The following is a 21,750-nucleotide window of genomic DNA, read 5'->3' on the forward strand; positions in this document are numbered from 1 at the left end:
CCTCACATTCAATGCAAAGCTGCAAAATTAAGCCATTAGATGTATTGGCAGCAGCATGTTGACAACATGTATTGTGTACGTGACCCAATTTCAGCTGAAATGGGTCATAAATCAGAAAAACTAAAAAAATCCTTTTGAGTGCATACATAGAGAGGGGATGAGAATCAGCACCTCCAAGTCCGAGTCCATGGTACTCGCCCGGAAAAGGGTGGGGTGACGTCTACAGGTTGGGGAGGAGACCCTGCCCCAAGTGGAGGAGTTCAAGTAACTCGGAGTCTTCTTCACGAGTGAGGAAAGAGTGGATCGTGAGATCGACCGGCGGATCGGTGCGGCGTTTCAGTTATGCGGACGCTGTATCTATCAGTTGTGGTAAAGTAGGAGTTGAGCCGAAAGGTAAAGCTCTCCATTTACCGTTCGAGCTGCGTTCCCATCCTCACCTATGGTCATGAGCTTTGGGTTATGACGGAAAGGACAAGATCACGGTACAAGCAGCCGAAATGAGTTTCCTCCGCCGGGTGGCAGGGCTCTCCCTCAGAGATAGGGTGAGAAGCTCTGCCATCCGGGAGGAACTCAAAGTAAAGCTGCTGCTCCTCCACATCGAGAGGAGCCAGATGAGGTGGTTCGGGCATCTGGTCAGGATGCCACCCGAACGCCTCCCTAAGGAAGTGTTTAGGGCACGTCCAACCGGTAGGAGGCCACGGGGAAGACCCAGGACACGTTGGGAAGACTATGTCTCCCGGCTGGCCTGGTAACGCCTCGGGATCCCCCGGGAAGAGCTAGACAAAGTGGCTGGGGATAGGAAAGTCTGGGCTTCTCTGCTTATGCTGCTGCCCCCGCGACCCGGCCTCGGATAAGCGGAAGAAGATGGATGGATGGATGGATGGATGGATGGACGGACATAGAGAGGTAGGGAGAACATATTTGATAGTCTGTATTCTTTATTGTAGGTAGTTATTTTAACAAAGACACAAAGTATAAAAAGAACATATAATGTATGGTTGTGAAGCTTGTTTTGGGGTGGGTGGGTGGGTGGGTGGGGTGATATAGGATATTTGTTTAAAAATTTAAGTTTGAAGTTTGAGCAACATGCTTCCACAGCTGGCGCGGAACAACAGACTGGCTTAGTAATACAAAGTTAGCTGTCAATATTCGTTTCCACACAATCTGGTGTGATAGAAATACTTTTGCTGCTTTTTGTCAAAGTTGTTCCGTTAAAATCTAATCTGTTAAACGTTTAAACAAGTTCAAATGAGTGCGATGCTAATTTTTGTTAGCCTGTCAATGGGATCGTCCACTGTATCTTTGCAAAGGTTTAATAGCCAAATTTTAGCCTGTGTGGATTCAGAGCTCCATCCATCCATCCATTTTGTACCGCTTATTCCCTTTGGGGTCGCGGGGGGTGCTGTTGCCTATCTCAGCTACAATCGGGCGGAAGGCAGGTTACACCCTGGACAAGTCGCTACCTCATCGCAGGGCCAACACAGATAGACAACATTCACACTCACATTCACACACTAGGGCCAATTTAGTGTTGCCAATCAACCTATCCCCAGGTGCATCCCGAGGCCGTCTCGTTTCAGTTTATTCAAAGCTCTATTTAAGGATTTCTATATGTACGTGTACTTAATGTGTATATTAATGTACTTTCCTTTGTGTGCTTGGTTTTACGGTAACTTAATTGTGGACACTATCGATAAACAACCTCAAATTAAAAGTTTTTTCATCTCTAATTTAAAAATGACTATTTACCTATGAGCCAAACTAAATTCCAACCTTTAGGGATGGCACAATATATGTAAAGTGACCCCAACAGGGACAAGTGGTCGAAAATGGATGGATGGATGGATGGTGCACAAAGTACAGACTGCGTTACATTGTAGTAATAAAATAAGCAGCAGCAATGAAAACAAATCGATATAATGTAACAAGAAAAAATATTTGTTGATACTAATAACCAATAACCCAGATTTATCTTTAAATAAATGAATACATTTTTCGAAACTTTTAAAAGAATAGATCAAATGACGCTGCCATTACAGATAGATTGCAATTATGTGGGAAACACTGTTTGTCCTGTGTTTTAGCAAAAAGCTCTGTGAGAAAGAGACTAATGTAATTTGTAGATCCATTCAGTTTCGAATTGTCCCTCTAGAACAGTGGTTCTTAACCTGGGTTCGATCGAACCCTAGGGGTTCGGTGAGTCGGCCTCAGGGTCTCCGCCACAGAGGTAAAGACATATCCGTCTTATCATGTAAATAAAAACTTGTCCCTATCAGCGTAATATGGATACCCCCCAAACAATGTTCCCTCTAATTTTCCATCTGATTTGCCGGTTGTTGGATTGATCGATTGAAATTTTTACTAGCAGATTGCAAAGGAAGAGTTTACACAGTACAGTACATATTCCGTACAAGTGACCACTAAATGGTAACACCCGAATAAGTTTTTCAACTTGTTTAAGTCGGGGTCCACGTTAATCAATTCATGGCAATGTGTGTAACGTGTGTAATTTCTTGTGAGTTCATGCACTGTGTTGGTTTTGTTCTTTGAACAAGGTGATGTCCATGCACGGTTCATTTTTTGCACCAGTAAAAAAAACATATGATTTTTTTCTTGAGTTTGAAAAAAAATCATTTTATTTTTCACTACAGAAGGATTCGGTGAATGCACATATGAAACTGGTGGGGTTCGGTACCTCCAACAAGATTAAGAACCACTGCTCTACAAAATGTTATTCTGTCCTAGTTAAAATAAGAGTACCAGAATGTTATGGACTGTATGTGTCTTTGTGATAGACACTTACAAAATCAGCAGAGAATAAAATAATTATCCCCCCCACTGCACATTTCCGTATACATGATTAATGAATACGACTGAAAGCATCTGTCCAGGGAGCATTCAATATTTCTCATTTGCCCCTGAAAATAACAGACTATTGCATTATAGAATCAGATATTTTGGCATCCTAAAGATTGTACTGAAAAGACTACATTTGGTACTTTCCTGGGTACTGACAAACACGGGCAGCAATAGAAAAAAGCAGGAGACATCGCACATTGACATCATTTGTAACACATTGGTTAAAATGCACAAATCTCTTCTTAAATAAAGCATGCAAGAGGGACAAGTGGTAGAAAATGGATGAATGGATGTAGTTTACAAGGCCATGATGTGACATTATCGCCTTCTGCGAGTTGCCTGCTACTGTCTGCATCAGTAATCCTTTACAGAAATGTCATCACCTAGCAGACCACATAGCTGGGTAATAGGGAGGTAGTCTATCATTTATGACCAGCTCAGCATTTTGCAGAACATATTGTGTGTGAGTGTAATGATGGGCACCAAATCCGGTACTATTTTGGTACCGATCCCACCGGGCACCAATTCATGTAAAATCCAACGGTGCCATGTTACAGACAAGTTTCAGACTCAGTCGGCTCTAACTAGGGATTTAACAATAAATGGTATAAATGATAACCTCAGTAAAACTCCCGATGGTTAGTATTCTCTTTTCAAATTAAAATAATCGAAAAACCGAGATCAATAACTACATTTTGCTAAACTCACGGACTGACTGGCAGGTGCTGGCTTAAATGCTAACATGAAAACAAGAAACATTAATGTATTTCACCATAAAGAAACAGCATACCTTAATCTAAAATGGTATAAACATGTTGCAATTTTAACAACAAAGCTATTAAAATGTGCACATTTAACCTACAAGCTGTGCTGTCATTGCAAAAAATTATCGATTCAAAAAATATGTGAGAGATGGTTATGGTGCGTTCAAGGACCAAAAAATAGAACGGCCACGTGAAATGATAAACTGTAATAGATTTTATTTGCTACTCACTTTTCATTTAAATAAATCCAATACTTAAAACAATATATGTTTTGCCATTAAAATAGTGGCTTTTCTAAAGGTGTTTCTATTTTATTTAATTTATTTTAAAAAAAATTGACGGATTTCAGTGTGTGTATAAGTCCTTTTTGAGCTAATGCAACAATATTGGGATTATAATAATGGTGCACTGCTACTTTTGGTCACAAAAACGGTGAAATAAAATGTTCCATTGTTACATTTATAACACTAACATTTGGTCTTCACTCCAGCAGCACTGAGAATGGACTAAGCCAAACTGCCTCGAGGTAAGGTTGCAATTTTCAATGCAAACAATGTGTTGATTCAGAAACATAAAAATAAAACAAAAATGAGATAGGCACCAGCACCCCTTGCGACCCCAAAGGGAATAAGCGGTAGAAAATAGACGGATGGATGGACAGAAGTTACCATAATCAGCTAGTTTTCAAATGTTCCAGTGAAAAAATATATATCTCATTAATAAAAACAATTGATATTTATTAACACACATAAATGTACCGAAAATTAGTACTGTTGAGTACCGGTATCAATTCAAGGGTACCGTATTGGTTCAAATGTAAAAGGTACATATCCCTATGTGAGTGTGTGCATTTCTTTCTGGAAAAAACCTCACATTAGCTGAAAGGGAAATACAAAAGATGCCGAACACTACAAATCCACATTTTTCCTTAACCCTATAGGTTTTTTTGGTTTTTTTACATGCACAAGAATTATTCTGAAGTCTCTACTGCATTCAATTACTTTATGTTCATAAGTGGCGGTTAGTTTATTTATTTAGATGGAGAGTACTGATAGAGTAAGAGCTGCAAATGCTAAGGGAGGAAGGTAAGTAGAGAGTAAAGTGATGTAATAAAAAGGTAGCAAGGGGTAGCCAGCATGCTTTGTGCAATATAGCCGTAAAGCAATTTTGAGAGCCTTAAATACACATTCACTGCAGCTGTTATAATGTAAGTGCAGACCAAAGCATTCAGAAAACACACACGAGCACCAATAATTATGTGTTCGGAACTAAACATGAGGGCATGTGATCAGTCATATGAAAGATTTAGGCCAGTAGAAGGCAAGCAAATGTCACAGTTAAAGGGCAAACAAAGCAATAATGCAGTAATTGTCAAACTGTGGTATGAGTAGCACTAATCAGAGCCATGTCTACAGAGAGTATGTACAACTAAACAGGTGCCATGTTAAACACCTAGGACATGTGCGGCTGTGCATGGAAGCATGCGATTGCAGTTTTCTGACATTGTTTTCCTGACGAAATAAAACAAAATAAGTCTAAATATAGTTCTAAATGGGGCACCATAGTGGTTTGATCAGGTTTGGGGTCTTTGTGTGGTGTTGGAATTTTCTCCCTGTGACTGCAAGGGTTCCCTCCGCATAATCCGGCTTCCTCCCACCTCCAAAGATGCACCTGGGGATAGGTTGATTGGCAACACTAAATTGGTCCTAGTGTATGAATGTGAATCTGAATGTTGTCTGTCTATCTGTGTTGAACCTGCATTAGGTGGCAACTTGTCCAGGGTGTACACCGCCTTCAGCCTGAATGCTGCTGGGATAAACTCCAGAACATGGATGGATAGAGCTACTGCGTGGAAAAATTTCCCTTGTGGATCAATAAAGTTTGTCTAAGTCTAAATTCTAAATATAATCCAGCTCATAAATGCTTTGCATTTGAGCAATTTTGCGGCCATATTTGATGCACTCCGCTGTATACATTCATGCAGTGTTAAGCGACCAGCAGGCTGTCTAACACACTCCAGACACACAATAAATGTAATAAATACACAGTAGATATTACAGTATTTTTTCCAAAATCCTCATTAGCTTTGGACCAGCAATTACAGAGAAATTATGACTTTTGTGTGAAGTACTCCAACTGTGGTGGTTGCCGCCAATGTATTGTTTGTAATCAGTGCACTGGGAAGGTATAGCTCGGTTGGTAGAGCTTGAGGGTTGCAGGTTCGATCCCCGCTTCCGCCATCCTAATCACTGCCGTTGTGTCCTTGGGCAAGACACTTTACCCACCTGCTCCCACACTGGTTTATATGTAAAAATTAGATATTGGGTTTCACTATGTAAATCGCTTTGAGTCATTACAGAAAAAGCGCTATATAAATATACTTCACTATATAAATATACTTCACTATATAGGCCTGTGCTTTTAGACTTAGACAAACTTTAAAGATTCACAAGGGAAATTGTTCAACACAGTAGCTCAGTTACAATGATGGAAAGTGTAAGGATGGAAATGACAATGCAGGTATTAATAGACTAGATAAAGCAAAATAAAAAATAACATATCTGCAAATATATACAATATATACTTAATATGTTTACAGAATATTATATATACAGATATATTATGTCTATAACATATATATACACAAAATATACCAATTACCATGTACATTACTTTAGCTTTTTAGAATATTTCTCATAGGTTGAGCTGTGGCGAGTCTGCATGGCCTTCTGATTTTATTATCACCATACTTGATTACTGAACTTGGATTGTTGGTGACACATGCAGAAAAGGTGCAATTTTGAAGCAAGGTTTGGTCAGGCAATTTGTATTAATTCACTATTACTGAGAGTGCGACATACCACTTTTCATGTGTATGTATGCTTGCTTAACCCGCACAAGAAACTGTTGCCATTTATTCAATCAATCAATCAGTTTAGATTTATTAGATTTATTGACACAGTAGCCTTCCACTAACGTTTACTTTCCCTTATTTTCTTCGGTGTGATGCAGATGATTCCCGCATTTTTGCCGAGTTGGGGGTCCCCATGCCACACAACAGGGCACGTTTACAAGGCTAAAAGATCTTCAATTAAAATACATTTCTAATGAGGATGTGCTGTGTCACTTAGCAGTGGCTCCAAACTAGTGTCCAACACGGCGCCCTGTAGTCACGAGAGGGGCTGTTAAGCAATCCTTGAGGAAAATCGTCGGAAACTGAGTTTTCCATACTCTCTCTACACACGATTCTGCTCCTACTGGTACACCAAAGAATCATTCAATTATGTGTAATCAGTTTGGATTTTTATTTTTTATATATTTTTTTCCTACAGTGTTACTGTTGAAACTGTGTGTAATGTACAGTGGCCAAATTTTTTTTAATATATTGGTTAAATATAACCGTTGCCTTGTTTTTAATGAATACTTGGGCCTAGAGCTGGGCGATATGGCCTTTTATTGATATCTCGATATTTTTAGGCCATGTCACAATACAAAATATATATCTCGATATTTTGCCTTAGCCTTGAATTAACACTTGATGCATATAATCACACCGGTATGATGATTCTATGTGTCTACACTAAAACATTATTGATCGTACTGCACTATTTTATGCTCATTTTAAACTTTCATGCAGAGTGGGAAATCACAACTAAGTCAATTGACCAACACTGTATTTATTAAACAGTTATTAAGCAATGGCACAAACTTTCAAGTCATTTCAAAACAGAAAGTACAAGATTGTCAGAGACATTTTAAAATAGGGCTGGGCGATATATCGATATATACGATATATCGCGGGTTTGTCTATATCATAATATTCGAGTATACGTTCTCACGCAGTTGCTTTTAGCTGCGGGCATTACACTTCAGGCTCTTCTCACTCTTTCCTGTTTTTCCTTCTCACAGACAGGCAGGCGCACATTCTTACATACGTCACATACCGTCACCTCATACGTCACATACGTATACGGCCTCGCAGAGCAGAGAGGTAGCAGACTGGGCTACGTTAGCTGCTAACGTAGCCGTACGAATACGAGAGAAAGAAGGTGCGGATCCAGTAACAAATGAAGGAAGACTTAATTCCCAATAAAAACAGCACGGTTTCCATCGTCTGGCGGTGGTTTGGCTTCAAGTGAGAATATGTCGAACAGACAACCGTAATTTGTCAAGTGTGGGGCAAAAGCGTTGCTATAAAAAGTAGCTTTACTGCTAATATGTAGCATCATTTGAAAAGTAATTTGCTAGAGAATGAAGAGAATTTCATAACCGTAGTAACATACCACATAGTGAAGGACTAATACTATTTGATTTCCTATTATGCAGCTCATTTTTATTTGACACTTAAAATGTCTCCGACAATCTTGCACATTATGTTTCGGAAATGACTTGAATGTTTGTGCCATTGCTTAATAACTTTAATAAATACACTTTTGGTCAATTGACTTAGTTGTGATTTCCCTCTCTGCATGAAAGTTTAAAAGTAGCATATATGAATGCAGTATGAAGAAGAATGTTTTAATGTATACACATATAATCATCATACTGCTGTGATTTTATGCATCAAGTGTTCATTCAAGGCCAAGGCAAAATATCGTAATATTTATCGTTTATCGCGATATGGCGTAAAAATATCGCGATATTAAAAAAAAGGCAATATCGCCCAGCCCTATTTTAAAACAAGCTAAGAGTGTACTTTTGTGCATGCTGATGACATATCAAAACAACACTAAATTAAAGTGCACTTTTTGTACAGAACGCCACTACAATAGTTTAAAACAAATAAAGTGCACTTGTGCATGATGTCACACAAGATATTTCAATAACTGTCAAATAAAAATGAGCTGCATAATATGAAATCAAACAGTGTATGTCCGTCACTATGTGGTAGGTTACTACAGATGTTACGTCCCTCTGTTGTTGACTATTTTTTTTTATACGGTGTTGATCTGGAAATAGTTGCTTCGGCGATTTGTTGGTGTGGCACTGGCCGTAGATGTTGACATTCAAGCAGTCTTCATTCTCGAGCGGGTGACTTTTCAAATGATGCTGCATTAGTAGTGCTGCTACTTTTTGTAACAACGCTTTTGCCGCATACTTGTTCAACACATTCCCGCTTGAATCCAAACCATTGCCATACAATGGACCCCGTGCAGTTTTTCTTGGGAATTCATTATTCTTCCTTCATTTGTTACCAGATTTGCACCTTATCTCTCTTGTATTACCACTCGCTCCACACCGCTAGCACAACAGCTATGCCGCTACCTCTCTGCTCCGCAAGGGCATGTGACGTTGCATGTGCGACAGTATGTGATGTACGTAAGAAAGTGCGCTTGTTTTATGTCTCTGTGAGAAGAACAAACAAGAAAGAGTGAGCAACGCCTGTAGTGTAATGCCCGCAGCTAAAAGCAACTGCGTGAGAACCTATACTCGAATGTCACGATATCGTCATTTTCTTTGTCGCACAGAGACAAACCCGTGATATATCGAGTATATTCGATATATCGCCCAGCCCTACTTGGGCCTACTACGCTACTGTATATTAATGTTGGTCATTATGTTGGTACTTGGAGAGCCAAGTGTTTATTGAGGCAGGACAAGCTGAAAAAAGTTTGAGAACTACTGCAATAATGCATAGCTTCATTGGCATAAATAAATTACACACAATAAAATAACCCTGTAGGATAATTCTGAGTGCATTGGATTGACTCAATTTGTGTGGCTTAAGCCGGTTCACAATTAAATATGTAACTACATTTCAAATACTAAGACAAAATATGGAAATGTAAGCTACCACATAAACTATCACATATTGACATAACTTGCTGATTAGCCAAAGTTGGCTATCAACATTAGCGACCATGTTATCCAAACTAGCAACTCTGGGAAGAAAACGATTTAAAGCCGTTCCATGCAAGTAGTTAAATTACTCAAAAGAAAATGTAAGATGGTGAAATAATGAACTGTTTATTTATTTAAGCATTTATTGTTATGTATAATACGCTATATTTAAGCCAAACAAGAAAAACATTAGCCTGCTAACTTAGCAATGCTAGTGTGTTTAGAGCCTGGAAAATCACAACAAACAATCATTCTGCTTTTCAATTCAATATTTTCCTACAGTTTTACTGTTGAAACTGTGTGTAATGTTACAGTGGCCAAAAATATTAAAGGCCTACTGAAACCCACTACTACCGACCACGCAGTCTGATAGTTTATATATCAATGATGAAATATTAACATTGCAACACATGCCAATACGGTCGGTTTAGTTTACTAAATTGTCATTTTAAATTTCCCGCTGAGTTTCTTGTTAAAAACGTCGCGGAATGATGACGCGTGCACGTGACGTCACGGACTGTCAGGAAATATTAGCGCAGCACCACTTACGGCTAAAAGTCGTCTCTTTTCATCGCGCAATTACACAGTATTCTGGACATCTGTGTTGCTGAATCTTTTGCAATTTGTTCAATTAATAATGGAGAAATCAAAGTAGAAAGATGGAGGTGGGAAGCTTTAGCCTTCAGCCACACAAACCACACGGTGTTTCCTTGTTTAAAATTCCCGGAGGTGAAGCTTTACTATGGATCAGAGCGTTCAAGCGAACATGGATCCCGACCACTTGTCAATCGGCAGATTTCGGTGAGAAAATTGTGTTAAAAAGTTGCCTCTTACCGGAGATCTGTAGAGTTTGCGCTGTCCTTGTATCTGCCGTTACTTCCCTCAGACACTGGCCTCAAGACACCCGTGGACACACCCCTCCGACTATCAGGTACTATTTAATTCACTAAAAAACTAGCAACACAATAGAAAGATAAGGGTTTTCCCAGAATTATCCTAGTAAATGTGTCTAAAAACATCTGAATCCGTCCCAATGCAATCGCCTTTTTTTTTCCTAGTCCTTCGCCATGAATATCATCATCCACAAATCTTTCATCCTCGCTCAAATTAATGGGGAAATTGTCATTTTCTTGGTCCGAATACCTCTTTTTGTTGGAGGCTCCCATTACAAACGATGTCAGGACGTGAAGAGCCCTCACCCTTGTGACGTCATCGTCTACGACTTCCGGTAAAGGCAAGGCTTTTTTATCAGCACCAAAAGTTGCGAACTTTATCGGTGATGTTCTCTACGAAATCCTTTCAGCAAAAATATGGCAATATCGCGAAATGATCAAGTATGACACATAGAATGGGCCTGCTATCCCTGTTTAAATAACAAAATCTCATTTCAATAGGCCTTTAAATATACTTGTTAAATATAACCTCAGCCCTGTTTTTAATGACTACTTGGGACCACCACGCTACTGTATATTAATGTTGGTCATTATGGTGGTACTTGGAGAGCCAAGTGTTTAATGAGGCTGGACTTGGTGAAAATAATAAATGCATGCTATGCAATAATGCATGGCTTCATTGTCATAAACAAATCATGCACAATAAAATAACTCAGGAGGAATAGGCTCCAGCACCCCGCCGCGACTCCAAAAGGGACAAGCGGTAAAAAATGGATGGATGGAGGATAATTCTGACTGCATTGGCTTGACTTGATTTGTGTGGCTTAAGCCGGTTCACGATTAAATATGTAACCACAATTGAAATACTAAGACAAAATATGGAAATGTAAGCTACCACATAAACCAAGGATCCCCAACCTTTTTGAAACCAAAAACGACTTCTTGGGTACTGATTAATGCAAAGGGTTACCAGTTTGATACACAGTTAAAAAAAATTGCCAGAAATAGCCAATTTGCTAAATTTACCTTTAATTAAAAAAATCTATATATATACATATAAAAAATGGGTATTTCTGTCTGTCATTCCGTCATACATTTTTTTTTCTTTCACGGAAGGTTTTTTGTAGAGAATAAATGAGGGAAAAAAACACTTAATTGAATGGTTTAAAAGAGGAGAAAACAGGAAAAAAACAAAAATTAAATTTTGAAAAATAGTTTATCTTCAATTTCGACTCTTTAAAATTCAAAATTCAACCGAATAAAAGAAGAGAAAAACTAGAAAATTTGAATATTTTTGAAAAAATTAAAAAAATAATTTATGGAACATCATTAGTAATTTTTCCTGATTAAGATTAATTTTAGAATTTTGATGAAAAGTTTTAAATAGGTTAAAATCAAATCTGCATTTTGTTACAATATATAACAAATTGGACCAAGCTATATTTCCAACAAAAACAAATAATTATTTCTTCTAGATTTTCCACTACAAAAATTTTAAAAGAAATTCAAAAGACTTTAAAATAAGATTTAAATTTGATTCCACAGATTTTCTAGATTTGCCAGAATATTTTTATTTTTATTTTAATCATAATAAGTTAGAATAAATTTTTCAGAAATAGTCTTTGTCGAAAAAGCAGAAGCTAAAATGAAGAATTAAAGTAAAATGTATTTAATATTCTTTACAATAAAAAAATTAAATTTACTTGAACATTGATTTAAATTGCCAGGAAAGAAGAAGAAGGAATTTAAAAGGTAAAAAGGTATGTGTTTAAAAATCCTAAAATCATTTTTAAAGTTGGATTTTTTTCTCTAAAATTGTCTTTCTGAAAGTTATAAGAAGAAAAGTAAAAAAATAAATGAATTTATTTAAACAATTGAAGACCAAGTCTTTAAAATATTTTCTTGGATTTTCAAATTCTATTTGAGTTTTGTCTCTCTTAGAATGAAAATGTCGAGCAAAGCGAGGCCAGCTTGCTAGTAAATAAATAACATTTAAAAAATAGAGGCAGCTCACTGGTAAGTGCTGCTATTTGAGCTACCGTATTTCCTTGAATTGCCGCAGGGCATATAGTATGCGCCTGCCTTAAATTACTGCCAGGTCAAACTCGCTTCCCAAAATAATTAGCGCATGCTTAGTTTTACCGCCTGGTCAAACTCGTGACGTCATTAGTGACACTTCCCCTGTCATCATTTTCAAAATGGAGGAGGCTGATTTCAATACCAGTAATTTGAAATTGCATAAAGGGAAGAAGATTAAGAGCTATTCAGTAGGATTTAAGGTCCAAGCTTACATCAAACTCAATTTTTTACTGCATACCTTTGGTAAGTGCCGGAGTGAGAAGAGGTTTAAAAATGATCACACTCAAATTTTTACAGCATAACTTTGGTAAGTGCCACAGTGAGAAGAGGTTTTAAAATTATTAGCGCAGGCTTACTTTTACCGCAAGCCTTTGGTAAGCGCAAGAGTGAGAAGAGGTTTTAAATTAACTAGCGCCCCGGCGGCAATTCAAGAAAATACGTTATTTTTAGAACAGGCCAGCGGGCGACTCATCTGGTGCTTACGGGCGACCTGGTGCCCGTGGGCACCGTGTTGGTGACCCCTACTATGGAGATTTACTGTAAGCGTTAAATAAAAAAAGATAATAATAATTTGACTTGTTTTTAACATTATAATAACTTAGACCCTTCATAATCCCCGGGAGACCTAAAGGTAAAAAAAAAAAATCCATATATTTTGTTGTGGTTTTAAATAATGACAAATATCAAAACGGCCCCCGCATGCTTTAATATTTCTGTGTGCGGCCCTCAGTGGAAAAAGTTAGGACACCCCCTGACATAAACTATCACATATTGATATAACTTGCTATTCATCCAAAGTTGGCTTCTGACATTACCTACCTCGTTAGCCAAACTAGCGACTCTGGGAAGAAAACGTTTTAAAGCCTTTCCATGCAAGTACTAAATGACTCAAAAGAAGATGTAACCTGGTGAAATGTTGAACTGTTTATTTATTTGAGCATTTATTGTTATACACGGTATATTTGTGCCAAAGAGGATAAGCTAGCTTAGCAATGCTAGTGTGTTTAGAGCCTGGAAACCATAACAAACAATTCTTCACATTTAAAAGCGACACAAATCTTCTGCTAAACCAAAAAAATCACTACAGTCCAATTACGCACGCCCTTGTTCAATAAATAAACCCCCTCTAGAGGTGAGACGCTACGTGCTAACAATATCCCCCATTTAAAAAACACGCCTATTTTCGCTCAATATGTTTGGGCCTAAGCGACGCTTTGAAGCCCCGTCTGTTTCCTGCTTTGCGCGCCCAGTGACAGACCGCGCAACCCCGGACCGGTTTTCCCCCAACGTGCCGCTCCTCGGGGGTAATCATTCCCCGGTGTGTTTGCATCCCCTACCTGGTGCACTGCAGTCAGCGCAGATTTCCGTCCGTTGTAGCTTTCTTGACATATCGAAAGTGTCTAAAAAAAAAAAAAACGAGAGGTGGATGTCGGCGATGATGATGTGCCCGTTCGCCTTTCCTCCCCTCCGGAGCCAGAAGACCAACGTCAGCCGATGCAGACCCTCAATCCCCGGAAGCCGGCTGGTGTGAAAGGTTTTCCCGGCCAGCTGGTTGTTGAATTTCCCGTATGATCCTCCGGTTCATTCGCCACATGCATTAGCAAACTCTTGCACTATATGGTATTATGTGGAGACATGGCGTGGTTAATGGCACCGTGGCTGTGTAATAAAGCGCTTACCGCAGTTACTCTCCTCTCTTTAGGCTTGCACTTACAGTAACTCGCCGGGGGACGGCAGCTCTTTACCTGCAACACACCCAATTCAGCAGCTGCATAACCGTGAGTATGAAAAAAAAAAAGAACAAAATCATTTTTAATTTTTTTGAAAGCTGATGTGCATTTTACACTGGAATCCATATGACTTTAAACATCCAAGATTGCGAACAAATTTGAAACAAATGTGCTTGTGTGTTGCTGCGTGAAAGCATGGAATTCTCTAAGCCAAGGGTGTCAAACTCAAATACAGAGTGGGCCAAAATTTTAAACTGAACAAAGCCGCGGCCCAAGGTTGAACAAATTAACCTTTTAATAGGGAACTAGACAAGTTTTGCATTAATATTGAACAAGCAAGACTTATATAACGTTATAGTGACATGCAAAATCGAGTTTCAAATAATACTAATAACTCAAAAATAGCAATGCATATCAAATCAAATTTAAATAGAAATTGAATGCCTCTTTTCTATTTGCAGCCTTCTCAGGTAAATATCAAAATAAACTTTTCCCACAGGCTAATAATACATTTTTATATTGTAGCGTCCAGGAAGAGGTAGTACTTCAAGGGGTTCTGTGTATTTGTTCTGTTGTGTTCATGTTGTGTTACAGTGCGGATGTTCTCCCGAAATTTGCTTGTCATTCTCGTTTAGTGTTGGTTCACAGTGTGGCGCATATTTGTAACAGTCTTAAAGTTATTTATACAGCCACCCTCAGTGTGACCTGTATGGCTGTTGACCAAGCTTGCATTGCAATAGCGTGTGTGTGTGTGTGTGTAAAAGCCACATATATCATGTGACTAGGCCGGCACGCTGTTTCTACGGAGGAAAAGCGGACGCGACGACAGGTTTTAGAGGACGCTTGAGGTAGTGCCTTTAAGGCACGCCCCCAATATTGTTGTCCAGGTGGGAATCGGTAGAAATTTGGGAGAATGGTTGCCCCCTGGGGCACTGAAATTTGGGAGTCTCCTTGGAAAATCGGGGGGGGTATTAGCGGTGAATGCGGTGTTACAGCGACACCGCCGCTGTATAATACCAGCGGGCCAGCTCTAATGTTAATTTGATATTGCCTCAAGGGCCAAATGAAAATACACGGCGGGCCACATTTGGCCCGCGGGCCAGAGTTTGACACCCACGTTCAAAACAAAGACTTAAAAAGCTGTAACAATATCTTTGAATTTAAAAAGGGTTATAAAAAGAGAAAACTGAAATGATATCAAACTGAATTTAGTTTTAGATTGAACGTGCCATTGTGAAAATGCTTAAAGGAAATTTAAAAAGTATGTTGGAGTTCTGGTATGGTGGAGGGAACAGTTATAAATTCATCTAAAATAATTTGTGTTAAAAAGGGGGCCCTATAAATATAAGAATAGTATTCTTCCATCTGCTCCTTTCTGATCATGGAAATGTATAAGAAATAAAAAAACATTGAAAGTGTCAATTGTACGTGGCTTGTATATATGCATTTTCATGAAATTAATAAAAATAAATGATGATAATGATGATGATGATATAGTAGTACAAACAATCAGTATTTCTCATTTTCCGCCTGCCTTGAGACTTGTTGAGCAGTGGTTCTCAAATGGGGGTACGCGTACCCCTGGGGTTACTTGAAAGCATGCCAAGGGGTACGTGAGATTTTTTTTAAAATATTTTAAAAATAGCAACAATCCAAAATCCTTTATAAATATATTTATTGAATAATACTTCAACACAATATGAATGTAAGTTCATAAACTGTGAAAAGAAATGCAACAATGCAATATTCATTTTTGTGGACATGTTCCATAAATATTGATGTTAAAAAAAAACGTTTTTTGTTAAGAAATGTTTGGAATTAACTTCATGAATCCCCAAAGAGGGCACTTTAAGTTGATGATTACTTCTATGTGTACAAATCTTTATTTTTTATAATTGAATCACTTGTTTATTTTTCAACAAGTTTTTAGTTATTTTCATAGCTTTTTGTTTTCCAAATAGTTCAAGAACGACCACTACAAATGAGCAATATTTTGCTCTGTTATACAATTTAATAAATCAGAAACTGATGACAAAGTGCTCTTTTTTTCAACCAAAAATGCTTTGCTCTGATTTGGGGGTACTTGAATTAAAAAAATGTGTTCACAGGGGGTACATCACTGAAAAAAGTTTGACAACCACTGTAGTAGAGCAGTGTTATTTGACCTTTTTTGAGCCAAAGCGCATTTTTTTCATTGAAAAATTCTGGAGGCACATCACCAGCAGAAATCCTTAAAAAATTGAAACTCAGTAGACTATAAAAAGTCGTTGTCAAAATTGTTGGATATGAATTCAAACCATAACCAAATGTATTTCTAATGTATATACTTGTTCTTATGCTATCTGAACTCGCTATGTTCTCTGCTCGCTGTACATATCCTACTAAATAAGACCTACACTGTTTCAATGTCCATTTCTCTGTTGATGCAATTGTTGATGACTGAAGTGCTGATATCAACCAAAGCTCCTCATCCCACCCCCCGTATTGTAAATAATGTAAAGAATTCAATGTACATACTATGATGATTAACTTGTGTGATGACTGTATTATGCTGATAGCATATATTTGCACAATGAATTGATTAACGTAGACCCCGACTTAAACAAGTTGAAAAACCTATTCGGGTGTTACCATTTAGTGGTCAACTTTACGGAATATATACTGAACTGTGCAATCTACTAATACAAGTTTCAATTAATCAATCAAAAACCAACCATGAATTGATTAACGTGGACCCCAACTTAAAAAAGTTGAACAACTTATTTGGGTGTTACCATTTAGTGGTCAATTGTACGGAATATGTACTGAACTGTGCAATCTACTAATAAAAGTCTCAATCAATCAATCGATCAATGCATCAACATAATGCATCAATATAATTGGGGACGGCGTAGTGCTGTTTGGAAAATGGCCGTGCCAGCAACCTGAGGGTTCCTGGTTCGATCCACACCTTCTACCAACCTCGTCACGTCCGTTGTGACCTTGGGCAAGACACTTCACCCTTGCTCCCGATAGGTTGTGGTTAGGTCCTTACATGGCAGCTGCCGCCATCAGTGTGTGAATGTGTGTGTGAATGGGTGAATGTCCAACTTAAAAAAGTTGAACAACTTATTCAGGTGTTACCATTTAGTGGTCAATTGTACGGAATATGTACTGAACTGTGCAATCTACTAATAAAAGTCTCAATCAATCAATCGATCAATGCATCAACATAATGCATCAATATAATTGGGGACGGCGTAGTGCTGTTTGGAAAATGGCCGTGCCAGCAACCTGAGGGTTCCTGGTTCGATCCCCACTTTCTACCAACCTCGTCACGTCCGTTGTGACCTTGGGCAAGACACTTCACCCTTGATCCCGATGGGTTGTGTTTAGGGCCTTGCATGGCAGCTGCCGCCATCAGTGTGTGAATGTGTGTGTGAATGGGTGAATGTGGAAATAGTGTTAAAGCGCTTTGAGTACCTTGAAGGTAGAAAAGCGCTATACAAGTACAAACCCCGTTTCCATATGAGTTGGGAAATTGTGTTAGATTTAAATATAAACGGAATACAATGATTTGCAAATCCTTTTCAACGCATATTCAGTTGAATATGTTACAAAGACAACATATTTGATGTTCAAACTGATAAACATTTTTTTTTGTTACAAATAATGAAGTGAAGTGAATTATATTTATATAGCGCTTTTCTCTAGTGACTCAAAGCACTTTACATAGTGAAACCCAATATCTAAGTTACATTTAAACCAGTGTGGGTGGCACTGGGAGCAGGTGGGTAAAGTGTCTTGCCCAAGGACACAACGGCAGTGACTAGGATGGCGGAAGCGGGAATCGAACCTGCAACCCTTTAAGTTGTTGGCACGGCCACTCTACCAACCGAGCTATGCCGCCCCATAATCATTAACTTTAGAATTTGATGCCAGCAACACGTGACAAAGAAGTTGGGAAAGGTGGCAATACATACTGATAACGTTGAGAAATTCTCATCAAACACTTATTTGGAACATCCCACAGGTGTGCAGGCTAATTGGGAACAGGCGGGGGCCATGATTGGGTATTAAAGCAGCTTCCACGAAATGCTAAGTAATTCACAAACAAGGATGGGGCGAGGGTCACCACTTTGTAATCAAATTGTCGAACAGTTTTAGAACAACATTCCTCAACGAGCCTTTGTAAGGGATTTAGGGATTTTTCCATCTACGGTCTGTAAAATCATCAAAAGGTTCAGAGAATCTGGAGAAATCACCGCACGTAAGCGATGATATTATGGACCTTAGATCCCTCAGGCGGTACTGCATCAAAAACAGACATCAGTGTGTAAAGGATATCACCACATTGGCTCAGGAACACTTCATAAAACCACTGTCAGTAACTACAGTTGGTTGCTACACCTATAAGTGCAAGTTAAAACTCTGCTATGCAAAGCAAAACCCATTCATCAACAACACCAAGGAACGCCGCTGGCTTCGCTGGGCCCGAGGTCATCTAAGATGGACTGATGCAAAGTGGAAAGGTGTTCTGTGGTCTGACGAGTCCACATTTCAAATTATATTTGGAAACTGTGGACATGGTGTCCTCCAGAACAAAGAGGAAAATAACCATCCGGATTGTTATAGGCGCAAAGTTCAAAAGCCAGCATCTGTGATGGTACGGGGGTGCAGTAGTGCCCAAGGCATGGGTAACTTACACATTCGTGAAGGCACCATTAATGCTGAATGGTCCACACATGTTTTGTAACAACATATGTTGTCATCCAAGCAACGTTATCATGGACGCCCCTGTTTATTTCGACAATACAATGCCAAGCCACGTTTTACAACAGCGTGGCTTCGTAAAAAAAGAGTGCGGGTACTTTCCTGGCCCGCCTGCAGTCCAGACCTGTCTCCCATCGAAAATGTGTGGTGCATTATGAAGCGTAAAATACGACAGCGGAGACCCCGGACTGTTGAACGACTGAAGCTCTACACAAAACACGAATGGGAAAAATTCCACTTTCAAAGCTTCAACAATTAGTTTCCTCAGTTCTCAAACGTTTGAGTGTTGTTAAAAGAAATGTTGATGTAACACAGTGGTGAACATGCCCTTTCCCAACTACTTTGGCACGTGTTGCAGCCATGAAATTCTAAGTTAATTATCATTTGCAAAAAAAAAAAAAGTTTATGAGTTTGAACATCAAGTATCCTGTCTTTGTAGTGCATTCAATTAAATATAGGTTAAAAATGATTTGCAAATCATTGTATTCGTTTTTTTTTTTACATCTAACACAATTTCCCAACGCATATGGAAACGGGGTTTGTAGAAACAATCAGTATTTCTCATTTTCCAGCTGCCTTGACACTTGTAGAGCAGTCTTATTCAACCTTTTTTGAGCCAAGGCGCATTTTTTTCATTGAAAAATTCCGGAGGCACACTACCAGCAGAAATCATTAAAAAATGAAACTCAGTAGACAATAAAAAGTCGTTGTCAAAATTGTTGGATATGAATTTAAACCATAACCAACCATGAATTGATTAACGTGGACCCCGACTTAAATTTATTCGGGTGTTACCATTTTGTGTTTTTTTGTACGGAATATGTACTGAACTGTGCAATCTACTAATAAAAGTTTCTATCAATCAATCAATGCATCAACATAATGCATCAATATAATTGGGGACGGCATGGCGCTATTTGGAAAATGGCTGTGCTAGCAACCCGAGAGTTCCTGGTTTGATCCCCACCCTCTACCAACCTCGTCACGTCCGTTGTGTCCTTGGGCAAGACACTTCACCTTTGCTCCAGATGGGTTGTGGTCAGGGCCTTGCATGGCAGCTGCCGCCATCAGTGTGTGAAAGTGTGAATGTGGAAATAGTGTCAAAGCGCTTTGAGTACCTTGAAGGTAGAAAAGCGCTATACGATTCATCCATCCATCCATCCATCCATTTTCAACCGCTTATTTCCTTTTGGGGTCGCGGGGGGCGCTGGCGCCTATCTCAGCTACAATCCGGCGGAAGGCGGGGTACACCCTGGACAAGTCGCCACCTCATCGCAGGGCCAACACAGATAGACAGACAACATTCACACACTAGGACCAATTTAGTGTTGCCAATCAACCTATCCCCAGGTGCATGTCTTTGGAGGTGGGAGGAAGCCGGAGTACCCGGAGGGAACCCACGCATTCACGGGGAGAACATGCAAACTCCACACAGAAAGATCCCGGGCCTGGATTTGAACCCAGGACTGCAGGAACTTCGTATTGTGAGGCAGACGCACTAACCCCTCTGCCACCGTGAAGCCCCTATACGATTCAATACCTTGTAATGCTTCCTCATGAGGAACCCTGACATGTTGCGAATATCAAAGAAAATAAATTTTGTGCTCCTTTGCAAAGCTTATAATTGAGACATTTTTCAAGCTGGCCAACATAATTTCTTCCTTGATGTGTTAGGAAGCATGACAGTGCTGCCTCTTCTTCTTTATTTATATACATCTCCTGTTTGTCAATATATCTGCACTAACTTTGAATTTTCTCAGCGATATCTTTTCTGTCATCTTCATGTTCATCCTTCTCTGTCGTGTTGTTATTTGATTGAATCACGGAACATGAAACTCGCCGCGCTCCTTTAATAAACCCACACCCGAGTGTTGCGGACGGAGTTTTGGTTGTTGCACTAGCAAAAACAAATAAAAGACGACGGGAAAGAAGGACAAAAACTGAATTTCCTGGAAAAAATCGAAGTTTTGAAAGCTAAGTAGAAGAGATATATCGCGTACAAGCGACCAGGGAGGCGGGGCATGCAGTGGGGAAAAAAGGGCATTTTTTTGTCATGCAGGGCAAACGGGTTAGTTCACTAATTATTATTATTTTTTAATACTAATATGTGTATGTATTGTATTCGCTGATGTAATTCAAAAGGCCGATACCAATGAAAAGAGGCTGACATCGATATATGCCGAAATAATTGGTCAATGCCTAGTTTGACTAATATAATTAGTCATATCAAACTTACATCGTGCCTTTCTGCTCTTCAGTTCCTATGTTATGCCACTATTACCATGATTAAAAAGATAATTATTACCACTGCATTGTTTAATGTGCTCAAAAAGTACTTATATACACACACACTGAAAAATTTGACCAAGTTTTATTTTTCAAAATAAATAGGTAAGCAGACGCATGATTTATTTTTCTTTGCAGAAGAACCATTACGTCTTCCTGAATCAAGTCTGCACATGCGCAGTATCGTGAAATAATCCATTGCTAATGAAGCATTTTGATGTATTTTTTAAGTGCATGAAATAAGATGAAAAAAATACCGGCAAATAATTATTTTTAAATAAATGAAAACTTTGTCAATACTTTTGTATGAGATGTTTGAAAGGCCCTAATATTTGCCAGCCTGTGTTTGCCTAAAAATATCTATCACTATGGGACTAAGAGAGCCCACGCTGTAAGTTTAGTGAGCACAATTTGAATTGTGTAGTTGAGTTCATACCAGTTTTCTACAGTATATTAACACATAGAATGGATTGGATAATGACACCCAGAAGGGTCTTTCTACCTCACACTTTAAAGTGAAGGGAAATGGACAGATAATTGATCGTA

At 38.8% G+C, this 21,750-nt stretch overlaps 2 protein-coding genes across 4 annotated transcripts in view; one reads left to right on the forward strand and one right to left on the reverse strand.

Annotated features, from left to right (window-relative positions):
- The window catches only part of git1 (G protein-coupled receptor kinase interacting ArfGAP 1), a 60,813-nt gene extending 46,653 nt beyond the window's left edge, over window positions 1-14,160 (reverse strand). For all 3 annotated transcript variants that reach the window (XM_061918995.1, XM_061918996.1, XM_061918994.1), the window contains exon 1: window positions 13,774-14,160. In XM_061918995.1, the coding sequence (XP_061774979.1) occupies window positions 13,774-13,825 (52 nt within the window). In that variant the 5' untranslated portion in view covers window positions 13,826-14,160. The remainder of the gene's footprint in view (window positions 1-13,773) is intronic.
- LOC133564599 (ankyrin repeat domain-containing protein 13B-like) overlaps window positions 13,885-21,750 on the forward strand; it is a 128,215-nt gene continuing 120,349 nt past the window's right edge. The window contains exon 1 of the mRNA XM_061919012.1: window positions 13,885-14,214. The gene's annotated coding sequence lies outside the window, so the exon portion shown is untranslated. The remainder of the gene's footprint in view (window positions 14,215-21,750) is intronic.

This window comes from Nerophis ophidion, linkage group LG13, assembly GCF_033978795.1.
Source record: "Nerophis ophidion isolate RoL-2023_Sa linkage group LG13, RoL_Noph_v1.0, whole genome shotgun sequence".
NCBI classification, from domain to species: Eukaryota; Metazoa; Chordata; class Actinopteri; order Syngnathiformes; family Syngnathidae; genus Nerophis; species Nerophis ophidion.